Genomic DNA, 21,512 nt, shown 5'->3' on the forward strand with positions numbered 1-21,512 from the left:
ACATCTGCTCCCATCCAGGACTGTTAAACAGACAGAATGGGACAACATTCCCTCTAAAACCAGATGTTTGCAGACTGATGTTAGAAGTGATGCTGCACAGAGGAGAACATCTGGAAGAGCTGTTTAAAGACGTGTTGCTGCCTTAAAACTCAAAACTCTTCCTTTCTTTCCTGAAAGTTATATTTCTCAGCTGAAACATTTGATGTTTATCCCGTTCCACTGTGGATAAAACATGGATTTATATTTATTTAGGTTTTAAACACTAACATGAAATCATCGTTTTTTCGATGCAGATTAAATATTTAAAGCTGAATATTTACGTTTTGTTGGTCATGTGTCGATTCTGGAAAGCATTTCTCCGTCTCCATGAGGACCCCTTTGACCCCTGGGGTCCCGCAGGCCTCTAAGAGACAAAGATGGACGCTTTGACAATGGACGCTCGTGTATGTTGTGCGTTTTCCACCAGAGGGTGCTGGCGCCCTACAGCTTAAAGTCTGCCTTTCACTCGGGATGCGCCCTGAACTGATCAACACGACTAAATTACAACAAACCGTCCAACTTTTGACGCCTTCTCCACCGGAGCTTTTGGACGTAAGGCTGCGACGGAAGCCGAAAACAAATAAAACGGGTGGAACGTAAACGAGCGCTCGTTAAACCAAAATAAACGCCGCCACATGCAGGGAGCGCGGCTGAAAATGGCGCCTTCACATCACACAGGCACGGATATAACGTTATATTTTATTACAACAATCATCAAATTAAAGCTTCGCCGTTTTATCTGAACGGATCCAGAAATAAACCGTGAGAACTTCTGTGCATTCATGGTGATTTTATTTATTTATTTTTTTTAGTGCGTCGACAATAAAACTTTAGTTCTTTGCTAAAAGAATAAATAAATAAATAAAAGTGGTTTTATATTTATATATATATAAGTATTAAAAACAACACAAAACAGAGATATAGAGTGCCTTGAAAAAGTATTTATACTCCTCGAACCTTTGTCACGTTAAAACCACAAACTTCAGTGTTTTATGGGTTTTTACTCAAAGTAAAATAAAATAAAATAAAATAAAAATCTCAGTTTTTAAAGTATTTTCAATCTGAAAAGCCTCTAACTAAAGAATAATAATCAGTAAATGGAGCCCACCTAGTTTTCAGTATGAATGCAGCTGTTCTGCGAAGGCCTCAGCGGTTCGTTACAGAACAGTGGATATCAAACAGCATCATGAAGACCAAGGAACACATCAGACGGGTCAGGGATGACCTCGGTGAGAAATGAAAATTCAGTGAGGCTATAAAATAGTATCTTGATCTTTTAAGAGTGTTTAATCTCAGTATAAACACAGCTGTAGGCTTTAGAGGGTTGTTACAGAGCTTTAGTGTCAAAACAGCATCATGAAGACCAGGGAACAAACCACACAGGTCAAGGATAACACTGAGCAGCTTAAAGCAGGATTAGGCAATAAAACAATAGCTCCAGCTTTTAGGAGCTTCTAATCTCAGTGTAAACACAGCTGTAGGCCTCAGAGGTTTGTTACAGAGCTTTAGTGTCAAAACAGCATCATGAAGACCAGGGAACACACCAGACAGGTCAGGGATAAAATTGTTGTAAAGTTTAAAGCAGAGTTAGGCTATAAAATAGTATCTTGATCTTTTAAGAGTGTTTAATCTCAGTATAAACACAGCTGTAGGCTTTAGAGGGTTGTTACAGAGCTTTAGTGTCAAAACAGCATCATGAAGACCAGGGAACAAACCACACAGGTCAAGAATAAAGTTGTTGTGAAGTTTAAAGCAGGGCTATGATATAAAACAGTATCTCGAGCTTTTAATCTCAGCGTGAAGAACAGCTGAAGGCCTCAGAGGTTTGTTACAGAGCTTTAGTGATCAAACGGCATCATGAAGACCATGGAACACACCACACAGGTCAGGGAGAAAGTTGAAGTTTAAAGCAGGGTTATGGTATAAATCTCACGGAGCTCTGTTTCACCCACCAGCCCAAAATAAAAAGAGTACGGCACAATTTGGTAGAAAAACATGGCCGTCCTCTTAAACTGGCGGGCCAGGCAAGGAGAGCGATAATACGAGACGCAGCCAGGAAGTCATGGAGGGACACACAGCTCAGGCGGGACAATCTGTCCACAGGACAACTGTTTGACGTGCACTCCGCAAACATGGCGTTTATGGAAACGCCGTGTCCACCACCGTGTCCACCACCGTGTCCACCACCGTGTCCTCTGTGGAACGTGGTGGTGGCAGACCTGGAACTGGGGCGGACGACAACGAGCCCAAAACATCCGGCCGGAGGAACCTGACCGAGGTTCGGCTGTTTTTACAAAGAACAGCCGAACATTTCAGACTAGAGGTGGAGACAAACCACAGAAGACTGGCAGATGAAGCAAAAGATGGTTCTACGAAGTGATGACTCAAAGGGGCGACTTGTCAGATTTTTTTTTTTATGACATTTTTAAAACCGGGCACTGTCACGGTCTGTCGCAGATCAGGAAAAAGTTTTAGAGTTTGTGGTTGCAACGTGACAAATTCAGAGGGTCTGAGTACCAAGGCACTGCATTTCAGAAAGCAAATAAATAAATAAAACGCAACGGTCTTTTCAGTGCTACTCGAGTGGTTTTGTTAGGCAGCTGTTAGGTGTAATGATAAACTGTGCATTTCTGGTGATTGCTTGTCTTTAAAAAAGAAAAGAAAAGGTCAAGACCAACCGCAGACTGAAGACTGTCGTTTAGAGGGACTACGCTACGAGCCGAAACAACACTGAACTGAGACGAGTCTCACACCGAAAGGCTTAATGGCACTACAGAGAAACAACGAGTCACAACATCTGCTGTCAGGTCAGTTTAGGTTCACGTGGATGCACAAACTCTGGTTTACCCTTTTCAAGATCTGGGCCCCGACGTGGCAAACGGGTCTCCGGTCGCGATCTGTTTGCCTCAACCTCGCGGTGGGGTGGGGGGTGGGGTGGTGGTTAACCGGTGGCTCCACAGATCACAAAATGAGACGAATATTACAGACCTGATCCCGCCGCGGGTTTCGGTGGTTACAGAAAGTGACGACGAAACATCCGCGACGCGTGAGCTAGTCCACGTCCGACGCGTCGTTGTCCGACAAGTGGTAATTGGAGCCTTTGACGCGAATGTACTCCACCTGCCGCCCCTCGTCCGAGTCGGACGCGCCGCAGGAGCAGAGCCGGTTTTCGAACAGCGCCTCGATCTCCTCCAGGCGTCGGGACTTGGTCTCCGGGAGGCAGCCGTAAACGAAGACGAATCCCAGCAAGGCCAGGCTGGAGTACAGGAAGAACGCTCCTAGGAAGACAGAAGAGACACAGGAACACGCCGTCATTGAGGACTTAATGGCGCCGCGACGTTTCAGACTCGGGCTTGTTTGCCCTTGCTCCCCCATCAGTAGCTAATACCGACCGTTATCTGCCCACGCGCTTCTACAGACAGCTGAAAAATAAAAGAAATGCTGCCGGTGACAGCAGGATGAAGGGCGCGGGGGGAACCACAGTAAGAATTCACTCAAAGTGCCAAAGGTTTAACGACATCTTCGTCAGAGCGTCACGTTTAAACACCGCCTCTATGCGAACGCCTCACTTATTAAGCTCTGACACAATCCCGTTTGTTCCTATCGGCCGGAGGAACGGGTCAACGACGGGGTCAAATCGATTATTAACCCGCCGCATCTCAGGAAGCCTCCGTCATCGCCCCTGACTGATTGATTTCCAGCTCCACCAAAGGTCAGATCCTGTCTGTCTGAGGAGAAAACCGGCTGCTGAGCCGAACCGACAGGAGCTGCAGGAATTAAAAAAACGAGTCTTTAACGTATCAATCAGCTGCTACCTCTGCTCTGGTCTCGGCTTGGAGCGATGTAAGATCTGCTCGGTGTGTGACTGACCGTAGTACGTGAGGTACTGAGCCAGGTGCAGGAAGGTGAGGGACACCAAGATGTTGAAGGTCCAGTTAACTCCGGCGGCGCAGGCGTTCCCGGTGCTCCTCGCCCACAGAGGGTAGATCTCCGAGTTAATGGTCCACGGCATCGGCCCCATACCTGACAGACACAGAAAGGAGCACGGAGACGTGTTTCAGTCTGAACTCCCGCGTGTCCACGACACGTCTCCCAGCCGGTCCTGGACGCCGCGCCGCCTTCACGGTGGCCGCCGGTAACCACGGCGACGCAGGCGCTAATCGCACCCGAGGAGCAGCCGATCGAGTTTTCCGGAGTTCAACAAATTTTCTTCAGAGTTTCAGAGTAAATGAGAAGCTGCTGAACCTGAACGAGGCAGAACAGTAGCTAAAGCTAATAGAAGCAAAATGCTAGCTAAATGCTAAAAGCAGCAAAAGGTTAGATAAAGCTAAACATAGCTAACGCTAGCTGAAAGAAAAAAGGTTAGCTAAAATCTGAAATAGCAAAGAACTAAAATAAAAAACTAACTAAATGTACCAAAAGGCTAGCTAAACGCTGAAGTAGTAGAACAGTAGCTAAAAGCTAAAACTAGCAAAAGGCTAACTAGAAGCTAAAGTAGTAGAACAATAGCTCAAAGCTAAAACTAGCAAAAGGCTTGCTAATAGTTAAAAGTAGCAGAATGACAGCTAAGTGATAAAAGTATCAATAGGCTATTTAGAAGCTAAATGTACCAAAAGGCTAGCTAGAAGCTAAAGTAGTAGAACAGTAGCTAAAACCTAAAAACAGCAAATAGCTAGCTAAATGCCAAAAGTAGCAAAACACTAGCTAATAGTAGCAAAAGTCTAGCTAAAAGTACCAGAATGATAGCTAAGTGATACAAGTATCAGTAGGCTACCTAAAAGCTAAAATAGTAGAACAGTAGCTAAAAACTAAAACTAGCTAAAGGCTAGCTACAGCTAATAGTAAGAAAATACTGGCTAACAGTAGCTAAAGTGCTAGTTAAAAGCAGCAAAAGGTTAGACAAAGCTAAATATAGCTAACACTAGCTGAAAGAATCAAGGTTAGCTAAAATCTGAAGTAGCAAAGAACCTAAATAAAAAACTAGCTAAATATACCAAAAGGCTAGCTAAAAGCTGAAGTAGTAGAACAGTAGCTAAAAGCTAAAAGTAGCTAAAGAAGACAAAAACAGCCAGTTTGCTGGATATATTTTTGAAGGAACTGACGAGATCTTGAAGCGTTTTTATTCAGAACATTTTTGTGAATATTATAAAAAGTCTAAAAGTCTCAAAAGCCAAACGTGGAAGCAGCCGTCTCCTGAATCAGCCGAAGGTTTTAATCCACCGATGGCTGAAGCGTGAACGCTGATGGGCGCCTCACCTGGAGCAAAAGCAGCCAGGTAGAACACCAGCCCCAACAGAACGAGCCAGGAGTAGGAGGTGGGGCAGTAGTTGTAGGCCCAGTAGGTGTGGTCCCTCATCAGGGAGGAGTTGGAGCACCTGAACGATGAAGACATCAGTTACCGTTTGGTAATCCCTCCCGAAAGGTGGGCGGAGCCACCCTAACTCACCTGCCCCATGCCGCGTGCTCCGCGGAGCCCTTGTCGACCGGGACGCAGGAGGAGGCGAGCAGCGCCGAGCCGTTCTCACGGTAGCAGAAACCGCAGCGAGGGTCCAGCATGCACGGCTCGCACAGCCTGCAGGCCAAACAGCAGACAGAACACACCTGTGTTACCTGAGAGCACCTGAGGGAGACACGTCTACCTGTCGCTCTGACGCTCAGATTCAATTCATTCCACAGTGAAGCCAATCAAGTTTGTTAGAGAATCTGCAGCCTGAAAAATAAATATTAAATAAATACATTTAAAGCATCAGATTAGAGTCAAACAACAACATTTAAAATAAAAAAAAAAACTTTTTTCTGCAAAAACGTGGACTGAATCATGTTACTGAAATTTGCTGTAGAAGCTAAAACTGGGTGGTTAAAGATATAACAAGCCGAACAGAGGATAAAATGAGCTGAACGTGAGCTAAAATGAGCAGAACATAACCTGAAATAAGCAGAATGAGCTATTATAAGCAGAACACGAGCTAAAATAAGCAGAGCATGAGCAGAACATGAGCTAAAATAAGCAGAATGAGCTAATATAAGGAGAACACAAGCTAAAATGAGCAGAAAATGAGCTGAAATGAGCAGAATGAGTTAATATTAGCAGAACATGAGCTAATATTAGCAGAACATGATCTTAAATAAGCAGATTATGAGCTGAAATAAGCAGAATGAGCTAAAATAAGCAGATTATGAGCTGAAAAAGGCAGAACATGGGCTAAAATAAGCAGAACATGAGCTAAAATAAGCAGAACAGGAGCTAAAATGAGTAGAACATGAGCTAAAATGAGCAGAATGAGCTAATATAAGCAGAACATGATCTGAAATAAGCTGAATATGAGCTCAAATGAGCTCAAAGCAACAACTGTGTGCCAATATGATTACTGCATCCTGGCCTTAAGGAGAAATAAATCTGCTAATCATCTGCATAACAAAGGAATTTGACTTTGACATATATGAAGGAACCAGCCTGAGATGATTAATGGCTTCTGTCGTGGTGGTGAAGAGGTGTTATCTGTGGGTCTCACTCACTGGTACTTGGAGCAGGTCGAGTTGGAGATGTCGGGGTCTAAAGGGTGGACCGTGACGGGAGGACTGTGCTGAGCAGACGTGAGGAAACCGATCGCCAGAAGGCTCAAACTCAAACATGTACCTGTTCAAAACAACAAAACAAAGCGAACTTCAGCGTCTTTCCTTTACCGTGGACCCTTTGAGCCAGGCTGTCCTTACCGAGAATGCTGCCCAAAGTCAGCTTCCTGCGCCCCACCCTCTCGACGAGCCACACCCCCAGGAGGGTAAACAGGAAGTTGGTGAGGGTGGTGAGCCCCGCCAGCCAGATCGCCAACCTGTCGTCTCGCACCCCCGACATCTGCAGGATGGTGGCGCTGTAGTACCTGCGGCAATGGCGACAAGTTAAAGTTGAAAACTCGATTTTTATCGGTCTGGAGCAACGTCATCGGCCCTGTTTTAAAAAAAAGGGGAAATCCCAGAAGCTTCACAATGATGCCAAACATTACACGAAGGGATTTCCAGGCGCTACGGCAGCCGGCAGAGCAAAATAGTCAGTTTCAGAAGGAACTAAAAGGATAATTTCTGAAGACATAACTGTCAGAAAGGAACATTTTTTGCATTTTTTAATTGCTAGATGGTGTAATTTTTAGACCTTGATTATGGCAAAAATCTGTATTTTCACGTTTTTTTTGCGCTCCAGCCTGAGCTCTTCTAGTTCGGTTTGCAGCACCAATCCAACAGAAACTGCATTAGCAACACAAATTAAATATAAAACAAAAAATGAATCGAATGCCTCCAATGACCGCGCTGTAATAAATTGTACTCTTGGTGTCGGGAAGTCGGTTTGGAAGACAGTGGTCTTCCTTAGATTCAGCACTTCAAGGCCCAGATGGAACGAGCTCGTCGGCCACATCAGGCCCGGGGACCGTCTGTTTGTGGACCCTTCGGTCGCAGGAAATGGACTCCCGCGCAGCTGTCCGTCGATGACTCGAGAGCCCCGGCTGCTGATGATGATTGGAGGTAATCTGCTCGCGCGAAACGACGCGGGGCTGAAGTCCCAGACGTGATTACCGCGCCGCACGAGAGAAGAAGAGCCGCAGCGACCCGACTATTTTTAGCTGATTGCCAACCGTCTGAGCGTCGGCGGATGGCACTCAGGCTCAGAGGCTGTGATTGCTGGATGAGTGCTTCCCTCTTCAGAGGACAGAGGACGGGTCCAACTTGGTTTATTTCCTTTCAGTCAGTTTTACAGACTCTGAGCTGGTCGTAGCCGAGAGTCTTCCTCAACGCTTCCTCTGGGGATCCTAAAACGAGCGAGCGATATGCGATATGCTGCAGGCACACACAGACTCTGTAAAAGCAGACGGGGATGTAAAAGATGGAGACTCAAAAGCCCGAAAAGACGGAGGGGGGGAACCAGAATGAAAGCCTACTTGCTCTCACTCTTTCCCAAAACATGCAGTTTAAATGACTCTTTTCTGACACGAGAGAAAACAAGAAGCTGAGAAGCTCTGATTCGCTGGCGGCCGTGCGTGGCGTCCAAGCAGAGAGGTTATAAAATGGCTTTATTAGTCATCCACAAACTAAAGCTCTACCTGCTGAGTACAGACACGAGAAGGAGAAGGTTTCTGGAGCAGCAGCCGGAGTAAAAGCTCTATTTCTGTCTGCCGCTGTGCTTCTTCTCTCCCCCCTGCTTCTTACTGATTACAGCACACACACACAACCACAGGGATGAAAACACACACAACCACAGATGGACAAGAATGGGTTTCGTGTTTGGGGCTGAGGACAGGACGAACCCTGACAACCTCTCAGTCTGAAACACCTACGAGGCGTCAACACACGTCACCGACTGACGGGAAATAATCCAAACAGGACGGGAAGACTGCTGCTGCTCAGCAAACCCAGGAATAAAAGAAATCCTGGGAGGTTGCTAACTATTTAGCCACTGCGAGCAAATAAATCCTGTGCAAGCAGAATCCAAAGTCTCAACCAAAACATCAACATTTATTGTGGTTTGTTACGACAACTACAAACATCAGGGTCCAGTTGTTTGCCTAACAGGTGGTTTTTATCCAATCTCGCTGAATGCTCAAGCAAACGACGGACGTTTGCTTCACTTCCCGTTTTGGTCCTTCGAACGTCAGCAGAAGAAATCAAATCCCCGAGGCCAGGCCGGGCAAATATCGATGTTTCAACGAGGCGGTCTGTCAGTTATTTTCCTCGTTGAAATTAGAATTAGAGTTATAACTAGAAAAGACACGACGATCAATAAGGGTTTCAGTCCTCTTCTCTCTTCTCCGTGTTCCAAAGGATAACGAATCGACGCATATTTGATCATCTTGGAGTTGAAGAAGACGCAGCCGGGTGGCTGACGTGTATCGACGCATTTCAGGACTGTCCTGGAGGCCGTTGGCTCTGGGGAGTGCACCACTTAAGGACCACTCTGGTAGATTTGTATGTTTTTGTAGCAGATGTTGGTGTCGGTTGGATGTGGAGGCAAATCCCAGGGCTGACCACGGGGAGTTACGCATGTAAGTCCTTGGGTGTGGTGATTACAAACTAACAGCAGGTGCTGTGTGACAGGAAGGAGAACAGAACCCTGAAACTGCCAGGCTGGACAGCTAACAGAAATACAGAACAACTAAGAAACAGAAATAGCATCCCTGAACCACGAAGATTTAGAGAACTAAAAGCCAAAATAAATGAACCCCAAACCGTGACAGTTTTAGTCAGATAACAAGAAATTATTTTGCTCAGCTCTGCAAGTCACTCTTCTAAGGAGCCAAATAAGGTTCCCCTTGGTTCTAAAACAAGACGGTTGTTTGTGCATCCTTTTATTATCACCGAAATGTTCAGCTGACTTCTGTCCCTGGTTAAAGACAACGCGGCTTTCCAATTATTGGGAGACATGAGGGGTGACAAAGAAGAAAAGGATAAAAGAAACTCAATACACCACAGTTAGTTGAGTTTTACATTGTCTTCTTTAGAGACTCAGAAAGTCATCCATCCATCCATCCATCCATCCATCCATCCATCCATCCATCATCTTGCACTTATGTAAGGTTGAGTATCGTAATTAACAGGACCAGGGGAGGAACCCAGACATCCCTCTCCATTCAGAGAGGAGACGTTCTCCAGCTCCTCCTGGGGGATCCCAAGGTATTCCCAAGCCAGAGTGGATAAATAATCCCTCCAGAAACTCGTCTGGGTCTGCCATGGGGTCTCTCTCTCGAGGGAGGCATCTTAGATTGATGCCCAAACCTCAACTGACTCAACATCAGCGGCTCTACTCCAAGCTCCCCCTGGATCTATCTCTACGGCTGAACCCAACCACCCTTCAGAGGACGCTCATCTCGGCGCCTTCTTCACCGTGACGGACAGGAACTACACCCTCGTCACCGCCCTGACCCATCAGCCCATCTCTTCCTTTGTCCTACCGTCATTTATAAAGACACCAAGACATTTGAACTCCTCCGCTTGAGGCGAAAACTCCACTCCAGCGCATGCTTAAGGTCACGACTTAAAGACGCCAACAGAACCGCATCATCTGCAAAAAGACCCTGAGGTGCCCAAACCAGACTGCACCTTCAGATCCTGTCCACGAAGACCTCAGCAGCTTGGTTCCCATAATCTGTTAAGGGCCGGAGAAAGACAGCAGGAAAGTTTTCCTCAGGAATATAATTATAAACAAATGTTAATTATGTAAATGATCTCCACTGAATAAAAAAATGCAACCAAAGAAGGCAGATGTTCGGATAAACTGAGAGGCGACGGTAAAGCAGGGAGAGCGAGAGAGTGAACAAGTGTGTGAATGAGCGATTCACAAAGACACAAGGTGTTGGAGCGGAGAAACAGAAGGACCTTGTAAAGAAAGAGCAGGAAGTGAGAAAAGACTGAAGAGAAGCGAGAAGAAGGATAAAAAGGATGGATGGATGCCGGTGTGAGAACAGGAACAAATGGACAGAGAGGAGAAAGGTGTGGAAGGAAGGGAAGCTGAAGAGAGAGTACAGTACGTGAGGGAGACAGAAAGACGATCCTCTTGGGAAGTGGCCTATTTTTCAAATGAATTCATATGAACAGTGAACAGTGTCGCATTAATGCTGGAACAAAAACATTCGGCCCAAATGGATCCACTTAAAACTGGATGTTCTGATTCTGAACGGCTCTCGCATGGCGCCATCCGAAGTGTAACGACTGAAGATAGCTTTCGTCATCACAAAATGGAAAAAAATACATTTTGCTGTCAGCTTTGCTACAGCCTGCCTGACCGCAGAGATCTGGTAAAATGGGTACACTTCTTAAATCGTCCATTTTCAGGGTCATGGTAGCTAAGGCGAAGAAACAGCGAGGTGGTCCAGAGGCTCCCTGGAGGAGTTTGTTATCACTTGTTTTAGTGGTTCTTCTCACTGGGAATGTGCAGGAATATCTCCGGCAGTCATTAGGCGTGAGGCGGGGGACACCCTGGACAGGCTGCCAGTCCATCACAGACAACTATTAACACTCACCACCTAGAGACAATTTAGAGTCACCAGCTAACCCAACAGGAATGTGTTTGGACTGCAGAGGAAACCCACACAGAAAGGCCCAGCTGGGTGTTGAACCTGCAGCGTTCTTGCCGGAAGGTAACGGTACCAACTGTTCCACTGCTCGAACCTTTATCAGCTGTAATCAGTTTCGTTGACGGTACAAGTTAAACAGTAACGGTGGTCTCTCCTGAAAAGGATTCATAAAGGACTTGCCTGTTGCTTGACTTTTGAACATGTTCAAAAACTTTTCTGTGACGATTTTTTCCTCCTAAAATAGTCACAGAGTTGTCGTGGGCGTCTCCAACTCATCTCCAACTCATCTCCAACCCACCTAAATTATGTCTCCAGAGCACTCCGGTTGTATTTTGACTCCTGGGCAGGACTATTCCTCTGATGGAAAACATCCAACGCGTTCGTCTACGTCCAAAACAACCATTTCAATCGATAATAATTACTGAGAAACTGGTCCAAATCTACCCGTTTTCATTTCAGACTGGTGAATGTTGGGGTGGCTGCAGAGGTGGGTACGAAACGAGCCGAGGCGGGCTGTGAAGTAATGTGCACGGCATGGAATACAGTTTTGCAAGTCGTAACGTTCAAAAATTGGCCAATCGTAACGTGGCCGCGCGGCTCGCTGGTCGCTTCATTACAGACACTCAAATTCATTGAGACTGCAACAGAAAATCGGCCTATTTTCTCACAGTTTTGAGTCTCCGACTGTTTAAGCCCAAAGAGATGTGACCTTAAGGCATTTGGCGGCAAGTTCACGAGTCGTTTGGTTGACCAGATTTTGACATCTTTCCAACTACATCTCTTACTTTTACGCAATGGTCACGACCAACCAAGCAAAAAGGAAACCAGGGATCCGATGAGTTGGTTTTAATGTGCAAAGCAGCATGATTGAGAGAGAACCGCAATAAAGCCTACTTTTGTCAGCGAGGGAGCTGAAGTGGTGATTTAACCTTGATTAGGTACCTGAAAGTGCTCCTCGTTCAAGCACCCACTCATAAAGCACTTCTGTACGCTGCACTCAGTTTTGTGTTGTTCTCAGAAGAAATAAGCACATGAGGGGAAAGGCGGAGGTTCAGGTTCAGGGTTTCCATCGAGAATATCAGAGAACGTGGACACAGACAGGAAAACGGGTCGCTGTGGATCAGAAGTGCCTTCAGGTTCAAAACCAAACAACCTGGCGAAACCTGAGCTCCATATTTCTCGACTGAGATGACAAATGATCCACCTGCTGAAAGGCAAAGGCCGATGAGTCATTCCAATATAAGACGGCGGCGACAGCTATAGCTCGGTACGTTTCACAGATATCGAGCCAAGTTTCATGTGGTAGTAGCTGAGATCTCACATGAGATCACGTGTGAGGTTATGTTCAAGGTAAATCTCACCTCCAGCAGGATTTTTAAGTTATTTGTGGTGTTTACAAATCTCTTCCATGACAATACAGTGTGTTAGTGGGTTGCTGGTGGCCGCTTATTGAGTTTGTTGTTGACGCCGGCCAGTTGGCCCTCACAGATGGTCCACCAGACAAATGTCATGCTGGAAATGTCAAGCCAAGCCGGTTATACGTGGTCGCTCTGCTGGCTGGTCCACAAGGAGCTGGCACTGCGTGTTTTGTGCACATGCCGTGCAAAAAAACAACAAAAAAACTGAGAACACAGAGCTGCTTCGTCGCCTGTGTTTGCATGTTTTAAAGCAGCTCAATCAAACCGCTGCTTCCACCGGAGTCTCAGCGTGACTCCTTTAATGAGAAATATTCAAATTTTCTGACTAATCAAACGTATAAAGAAACGCGCCACACAGCACGCCACGCCGCGCAGCATGGAGAGTGCTTATTGTGTGTGTACACAAGTTTAAATCTAATATTATAGTATTAAATCTGAAGCAGCAACAGTCAGACCTGACTGAACTTATTCGCCCACACGGGTGTTTCCACTTATCTTGACTGATTACATCTGACATCTCCCCTCATCTGTCGGTAATAGGAACACTTGTCCACATCTCCAAAACACATTAATGTCAGAAGACGGATTAAACTCCAGGTTATCTGCAGCCTGCGCCGGGTTTGTGTGAGGGAAGGCCACGAATAATACCAAACAAGCAAAACTACCCACCAAGATTACAATTCCTGACTTTTACAGCTTAAAAATTAAAGTAATCAGAAAGTACAAACCTGGATGAAGCTACCAAACCCAATACCTGGAGCTGCGTGTGTCTGCAAACTTATTTTTCTGTCATGATCCAGATTTCATAACCATAAGTGAGGATTTAACTAAACTGAGAGCTTTTCCTCTTGGCTCAACTAACCATCTCCCACTCCATCCTGTCATGGGTTCTACCTCAGTGCTAGTTGGACGATCATTTATCTATTAGCTTATCAGTGGTCAGATCACAGAGGAAAGAAGTGAAACCCAAGCATCCTTCTCCACAGCAACACTCTCCAGCTCCTCCTGGAGGGATCCCAAGGTGTTCCTAGGCCAGAGAGGATTTACAGTCTTACTTGGGGTCTCCTCCCAGAAAGACGTGCCTGAAAAATCTCCACCTCCGCCGACTCTTTTAGACGCAGATGAGCAGCGGTTCGACTCCGAGCTCCCCCTTTGACGATGGACCTCCTGACCTCGTCTCTGAAGGTCTGACTGGACTGCGACTGGTGGTAACGTCTGGTGTCTCCAACTCGCCTCAAGAGTCGTGTTTTTACACCGGCACAGAAGCTCTGCCCTGTCAGAAAACACTTCCAGATCCAAAAGTCCCTCCAGTGATAAACAACCACTGAAAGACTGATCCAAACCTGCCTGTCTTCTTTTCAGAGGCGTACTCTGTCGGCGGACGGGTACAGTGTGGGCGGCGAAATGAAGCGCACGGCCTAGAATACAGTTTTCCAAGCCGCCGCGCATGAAAGCAGGCTGGGATTTTCACAAATATATCGCAGAAAACGCAGCCGCACGGCTTCCGGGTCACTTAGTTGCAAACACTCAACGTTCATTGAGACTACAACAGAAAAACTGTCTATTTTCTCGCAGTTTTGAGTCACCAGCTGGTCCACAACAGTCTCAGCCAGATCTCATGTCCTCACGTTAAGGTTGGAACGTTGATGGACCAATAAAGTGAGAACTTTGACTTTTGGCTTAACTCTACCTTCAACATGTTAGACCAGAGCAACGCTGCCGAAGCCCCTATAAGTCTAATTATCTCACGGAGTCTTGAGCTTTTCTACTCGAGGCAAAGGCTGGTTTTATACCCGAGTTAAAGGAAATATGGAAACACCAGTTGAAGAGAGGAGGGCGGGAGGGTGGGCGCTTATTTTCTCAGATGCTTTGGTTTTTCTTTCAAAGAGCTTCCCGGTCCGTTGAAGGAAAAGCATTATGGCAAGAACAAAAGAGATTCCCGAAGACAGGAAAATAAATAAATCTGTCGCTCCACAACAGGATGAGAAAACCTGAGTACAAATGAAAGGAAACTGAAGACCCTTCTTATGTTTCCCAGGAGCAGTGAGCGATGAAGGGCTAATGCTTCACAGAGAAACTTCTGAGGTGAAGTCGGTGCTGTAACATTACCAACACGAGCTAACATCCAATAATTCTACAGCTCCAGTAGCTCCAGAAGATCAGACAAAGAGAAACCCATTTTTCTAACAAAAATCTACCAAAGACAAACATTTTAAAGACCAAAAAACTCAGACAAAGGAACAGCTTTCTCTGTCACCACAACACAAACACACACAACCGCGTGACCTTTGCGTGCACGATTACCGGGCTAATCGAATCAAAATGATCCGGTGTCTCGCTCGGAAGCTTCCTATCCACTTTGTGTTATTACTGCATCGCATTGCTCTGCGTCTGCGCTACAGAGATGGAGATACTGCGCAAGAATAAAATAATTAGAGAAGAATGTGATCAGCGCGCCCATCCATCCGTTCATTTGTAGGCAGGATAGGACTCCACACCGAGGGATGTATTACTGACAAACATGCTGCTGCCGCCTCGGGTTTGGAGGGAAAAGTATGATATTTGAATGCGTGTTGGTGCTTGTGTTACAGCCGGAGTCCAGAGAGGGTCTGAGTTATGAGATAACCCAACCTGCTGGCGGATATGTGAGCGTGTGCACCAAGTTTTTCTCCTTCTTTACTTCAAATCATTGGCTTAGAAACAAGTTCTCTACTTCTGGAGCTTGGGAAAGACCCATCTCACTGGGCTGCGACTGTTGGGGGTCTCCAAAATGTCTCAAAACATCTGTGGGGGTTCTTATTTTCCTTCCGTGCATTGCAGATGTTTGCAGCCTCGTCAATTAAACGTTGGACATGTTCAAAAGATCCGCGCAACATTTTTTTTGTCAAGATAGTCGCAGAGTCGTTGCAGGCACCTCGAACGCGTCGGGTGGAACGGTCTCTCCGGGTCGGGGGTGAGTCTCTGCCTCACGTGGAGGAGTCCAAGTCTTTTGGAGTCTTGTTCCTGAGTGATGGTACGATGGATCGACGGGTCGGGGCCTCGTCTTCAGGAAGGAGGGCGTTGCTTCGATCAGTGGCGGTGAAGGAAAAGCTGAGTCGAAAGGCAAACTCTGGATTTATCTACGTTCCAACCCTCAGCTGTGGTCATGAGGTTTGGATCGTGAAAGAACAAGCTTCCTTCGTACGGTGGCCAGACTCAGCCTTAGAGATCAGGAGAGGAGCTCGGAGTAGAGTCACTGCTCCTCCTCATCGAAAGAAGTCAGCTGAGGTGGTTCGTCTGATAAGGACGCTTCTCTTTGGAGCTTTTCCGGGCACGTCCCACTGGGAAGAGACCTCGCTGGAGGGATTCTGTATCCTCTCCGGGCTGGGAAGGAGAAGCTGAGGAGAGGGAGGTCTGGGTTTCTCTCCTGGACCTGCAGCCTCCGCGAGCCGACCACGGAGAAGCGATGGAAGACGGACGGATGGATCTTTTCTCTCAAGGTAGTCGCAGAGTCGTTGCAGGCACCTCGAACGCGTCTGCGACACTTCTCAGTTCAGTTTCCATAAATTTCAGAAAAGCAGGATCTCTCCTCGTGACAGGAAACATCAAAGCAGGCTGAGGTGGACGCAGCGCGGGCAGAGAATACAGTTTTGCAAGCTGTGGTTTTTGAAACACAGACACGGCTCGCTGGTCAGGCTGCGACTGAAAATCTGCCTGTTTTCTCCCAATTTCGAGTAAAGTTTGCATCACCAGCAGTTAAAGCTCAGCGAGATACTACCTTATGTGCTTTCAGAACCACCAAAACGTTAATCTCAGACACTGAATGGGTGTCGATGGAGGGAATCAAACAGAGGTTCAGGGCGATAGGTGGTGTCAGTCTCTACTTTAAATCCTCTCATTTACATTTTGCCAACCCTGATATTCTACGGTCAAGCTGGTTTCATGACAGCAGGAACAGATCATCTGCTTGTTTTCCACAATAAATCAGAAGGACTCAGTCAGAAAACTCTTGTTAGACTGGATTTCAGCCTTACTGAGAACATGTTCGAGTCGAGAAGAAATGAAAAAAAAAAAATCTGTGAATTCAGTCAATCCGCTCCTGTTAAGCCCTCGAGCTGACGGAGCTTTTCTTTGGGTCCGTCTGCCACCTTTCTCCTCCGTCCTCAGCGGCAGCCTCGTGTTTAATCAGGGAACGCAGCCGGAGGCGAGGACAGAAGAGCTTTTGTCTCCGAGCCGCGCCATGCCTCGTTTATATCTCAACCGGCTAACGAGGCTAACCTGGCAGCTCCGCGAGGGCAGGTGGTCGGCAGGTAGCCATGTGGGGTTCCTTAAACCGCCGCGCACACACACACCTGTCAATCACAAGCTATCCCCACCTTTAACGAGGCGGTGTGTGAATGTTCAGACTTCACTGAACCTGAAACTTCATCGTTAAACCGATCAGAACGACAGCTAAAGGCTAAAATTAACAAAACAAATCAGCAAAACAGTAGCTATGGGTTAAACCTAAGCTCATATGCCAACCTAAAACAGTAGGTAAAGCTAGCAGAGCATGAGATCAAAGCTAACAACAGTGAATCAGGTGAGTCGAAGACCCTCGAGGACCAGGGTCGGACACCCCTGGTCTACAGTCTCAGGCAGCTGGATTTCTGTCATTTATTGTCAGCGATAAAAATGGAGACGCTGTCTATTTGTGGCCAAAACACAAGCGTTCAGACGCCCTACGCTGGAGCTGTGGTTGGGTTTTAACGGACGACGGCAGCTGCAGTTCTTGGATGTAGTTGTAGCGTTTCAGTCGTGACAAACGGACGCTTCATCCAATCACTGAATGGGTTTGTATTTGTTTGTCGTGCAACAAACCATCGGGAACATCGGGCCAAGCGTGACTTAGAAACGGCACATCACCGTTTAGCCGCAGGATTTGGGTTTTATTATGTTCTGCAAGAAAGTTTGGCAAAATAAAGAGAGTCCTTACTGCAGCAAACTCAACATCAGTTCCAGCTTTAAGCCCTTTTTCAGCTTCTCTCTTTGTCTCTCGACTTGATGCCACCGTCCAATTAAAGAAACCTGTGCTCTGTCACCACCACCAGAAGGAGTAAAGTTTGGACAGTTGTGTTTGTTTTTCTTAAAGCACTCCTGGGTTTCAGTCTTCAAATAATGAGACTTTTTATTTTTATTTTCGGTTTAAGTTGATGCGTAAACTCGTCTGTCAGGAAGCAGAAGAAGTCATCAACTAATTGGGGAGGCGGGGGGGGGGGATATAACTGGTCCAAACTAATGATGCATAAGCAAAACACAGTTTCCTAATTTTAAAAAAAATAGCGTTCTTTTTGATCTTTTAGCTCAGAATATATGTTGGGGGACCGTCTCAGCTACTACCACACCACATTTTAGGCCAATACCTGCTTCCTTCCTGAGGATTTATTGGAACTAAGAACTCGGAGAATCAGTTATCAGAACTGCTGTCATGATCTGTGTTTTGGGGCGTTCCTTTTTGATGATTAAGTTGTTTTTTTTTCTAAGATCCCCTGTTTTCTCAGGGTCTTCCTTCAGTCGGCCCTTCCTGCCAGCTCCTGCCGCTCATCTCACACCTGTTCGTCGAATTCATTAAGCTCAGCCGTCACCATTTTCCTCATCAGTTCCCGCCTTTTCACTCTCTCAGACTTGGTTCGTTCCCTGTCTTGTTACCCGTATGCTCCTCGTCTTCTTATTTATGGAGTCTTCGAGTAAATCTGCGAAACAGAGGGAAACCCGTTGCTCAGCCGCCTTTATCGGCTGTTTCAAGGCCTGCCACATTATAAGCAGTTTACTGATGGCTCCCACATGCTTACACCCCCAGAATCCTTTGCTCGAACCAGTTAAAGACATTTTTTTGGCGACACATCGTACGATTACTGATATGATTTTTGGTGCTCCGGCCCTCTGTAAACGGGCGGAGCCTGGGATCTATACGAGTTGACGATTCCTTTGTTCCAGGCTTTTATCAACGAGGTGTTGTAGATCTGGCCTTGTGTTAATTAGAATAAATAGTTAAACTCTAGTTCGTTTGTAGTTCTGCCTCCTCTGGGGTGAAAAGACCACCTCACCGTGAGAAAATACCATCGCCTCTTTCTAAAACTCCAGCATGAGTAGCGTGATCTCCGAAAACGCCAGGCTGGCGTTAAATTATTGGTCAGGACGGAAACAGTTGCGTGAACGAAACAGGAACGAATCAAACTTCCTGCAACATACAGTGATTCATCAGTAGACGACCTCAGCCTACACAACAATCCCTATCCTCTGTCAAATTTACAAATCCTGAGCTCGGCGCAGTTCCCCCTGGAGACACATTTTACCGTCAGGCTCCAACATGGCTGATCTCAACACCACTGTGATGGAAGACGTGGTGACGCTCTGTGAAAACGGGTCACCGTTGACGCAGCGGAGCCAGCACGCGCACTCGGAGAACGACAGATGCTTGAGTCGGCGAGACAGGTAGGCGGGGAGGGACAGTGACAGATTCAGACCGTCCCCTCCGCTGATCGGCGAGCTGGCGACAGGAGATGAAGATAAACACACGGCCGAAGGGGCAGACGGTCAATACAAAGACGCTGACGCGGAGCGGCAGATTCAGGGACCTCCTCGACCGATGGCGGCCGATAAACTCTCTGTCCGTTCGGCGCCACAAACACACACGTCTACACCAGAACTTGTACGTGCACACACACGCTGGAAAGAAAAAAATAATAATTGTAGTTTCACATTTCAGGCGTTGGGTCACACACGTGCGCAGACACACCCCGTACGAGCACACACTCATCACACGTCTTTCAGCCTCCCGCCGGTTGCCAGGCAACAGCACAAGTCCACGGGTTGTTTACAAAGCCTTGTCATATCTCAGATATGGAGGGAGCGCCGGAGGAGGGCAGACAGGCGACGGGGGAAGATAAGAGGAAGGAAAGATGGGACGGCGGCGACTTGCCGAGGCCGCAGCTCGCCACGGTGAACGGAGCGCCTCCGAGGGACGAGAGGAAAAGAAACGTGTTGAGGTTTAATCCAGACGGCGTTCGTTTGGATCTCTGGATCGCTCACGTTGAACGGGGAAATCCTGTCGTTATCTCTGAGTCCCCGATTTCCTGTTTTTTTTTTTGTTTGTTTTCCCATTCAGCTCGTTCAGGAGACGCTACAACTTTTAGTTTTTGTAACTTTAATACAGTTTTTTAAAACTTTATACTTATAAATAAATATAACCTAATTTACAAACAGAAATACGTTGAGATCTCTTCAATTCCTTTAAAACATCGTTCTCTTTGACATCTGTTTTAGCTACGTCTTTATTGTCAGATGCTACTTTTAGCTTTTAGCTCATCTCTTCCTGTCAACTTTTCACCAGCATTTTGTTACTTTTAGCATCAAGTCATTATTTTATTAGCTTTTAGCTAATATTTGGCTACTTTAAGCTAGTATTTTGTTACCTTTAGCTTCTAGTTAGTCTTTTATACTTTAGCTTTTAGATACCCTTTTGGTATTTTTAGTCATTTGTTACTTTTAACTAGCCGTTAGCTACTTTTAGCTAACTTTTTGGTAACATTTTGTTACTTTTGCATCTAGCTAGTGTTTGGCTCCTCTTAGCTTTTAGCTTTAGTGTCTCGGTTTCAGCGTCTTCAGCGGATTTCCCTTCATTTTCCCAGAAAATGTAAATTTCTCCGGTTTGTCTGTTTTGATCCAACCTGAGGCCAAAGGAGACGGAACGACGGTTGATTTTGTATTTTTTCAGCGGTAATGGGGCGTTTGTGTGGTTTTACAAGCTTTACCAGTGCTGCCATAGAAATGCATGTCATGGCTGCGTGTCGTCAGATATCTTGGTGTGGCGATCTTTGGATCTTTGGCAGATACGAGTGCCACCATCTAAAGGTGGCGAGTGTTCCTTCCTTAACATTTCAGTTTGTTACATTCAGTGGAAATGTCCCAAAGAGTACCCCCTGGTCACCTTGAAGGTCCAACCGCAGCCCAGGACCAGCGGCGTCTGGTTTTAACACTCACATGACCGTGTTGATTCCCGAAAGCTGCTGGAACATCTGGAGCCCGCAACCCACCAGGAGAGCTCGCCGCGTCGGGGGGTAGGTCAGCATCCGCCAGATCACGGGGCCATCTGCAGACACGAGCAAAGGCACAGCAGAAATTAATTACGAACGCAGCACGCCTCGGCTGGTGAAAGCTCCAACGGAGGTTCGTTTTATTCATCCCGGACGAGTGGGGAAAAACAAAAGACTCCGGCTGCGAGATAAACAGGAGCAGAAAAACCGATCATTGGCAACAAAACCTCCATCGGGAGACAAACTGCTGGGCAGCTTAAGAATGACTCACTGAACACATTCAGCAACAAAACACTGGGAAACAGATTCAGGCTGGCTTTAAGATGTCACCCGAACATTCATTGTTTTTTCATAGTGGTGGATATTTGGTGAGCAATCATGTAATTGCCTGTGTCTGACTTTATTAAAGACACACCCAGATCCATAGTGATGAAAAACAAAAAGAAAAATAAACAATATAACTAATTTACAAACGCTAAGACACCAGTGACTCCATAAATTTGAATAAAACACAAAACTTGTGGAATTATGCCTGTTATACAGATCTAAAATCTCCTTCAAGGCAAGAATACACAAGTCTGTCCCATGTTTAGATTGGTTATTAGTGGTCGAGATTAAATGTTCCATCCTATTGGGTGTAGTCTCTTCCAAGACCTTGGATAAAATACTGGACAGTAATAACTTCTGCTATTTATTTAGCCAGCGTCATCTTTTATGATGGGCACAGATAGGATGGAGTCTGGGAGAATGCCATGAACCAGAAAAACAAATGGTAAGAAGATTTTAATTTTAACTTGCAAATCCGACCCATTTCAAATGGATGCCTCAGCCTTGCACCTTCAACTCTGAGGCCGTGGTCCTCAGTTGGAAAATGGTGGACTGAAGGGTGAGATCAACAGACGGATCGGTGCAGCTTCTGTGAATTCTGTGTCGGTCCGTTGAGG

At 46.3% G+C, this 21,512-nt stretch overlaps 1 protein-coding gene across 2 annotated transcripts in view; it reads right to left on the bottom strand.

The window, feature by feature from the left end:
* Positions 1–1,842: 1,842 nt before the first annotated feature.
* The window catches only part of LOC108244067 (proton myo-inositol cotransporter), a 64,416-nt gene continuing 44,746 nt past the window's right edge, over positions 1,843–21,512 (bottom strand). For both annotated transcript variants that reach the window (XM_025009019.2, XM_017429941.3), the window contains 7 exons: positions 20,516–20,624; positions 6,754–6,917; positions 6,556–6,676; positions 5,486–5,611; positions 5,296–5,414; positions 3,910–4,062; positions 1,843–3,317 (listed from right to left, as the gene is read on the bottom strand). In XM_025009019.2, coding sequence (XP_024864787.1) covers positions 3,091–3,317; positions 3,910–4,062; positions 5,296–5,414; positions 5,486–5,611; positions 6,556–6,676; positions 6,754–6,917; positions 20,516–20,624 — 1,019 coding nt within the window. In that variant the 3' untranslated portion in view covers positions 1,843–3,090. The remainder of the gene's footprint in view (positions 3,318–3,909; positions 4,063–5,295; positions 5,415–5,485; positions 5,612–6,555; positions 6,677–6,753; positions 6,918–20,515; positions 20,625–21,512) is intronic.

This window comes from Kryptolebias marmoratus, linkage group LG18 (genome assembly GCF_001649575.2).
Source record: "Kryptolebias marmoratus isolate JLee-2015 linkage group LG18, ASM164957v2, whole genome shotgun sequence".
Taxonomy (NCBI): domain Eukaryota; kingdom Metazoa; phylum Chordata; class Actinopteri; order Cyprinodontiformes; family Rivulidae; genus Kryptolebias; species Kryptolebias marmoratus.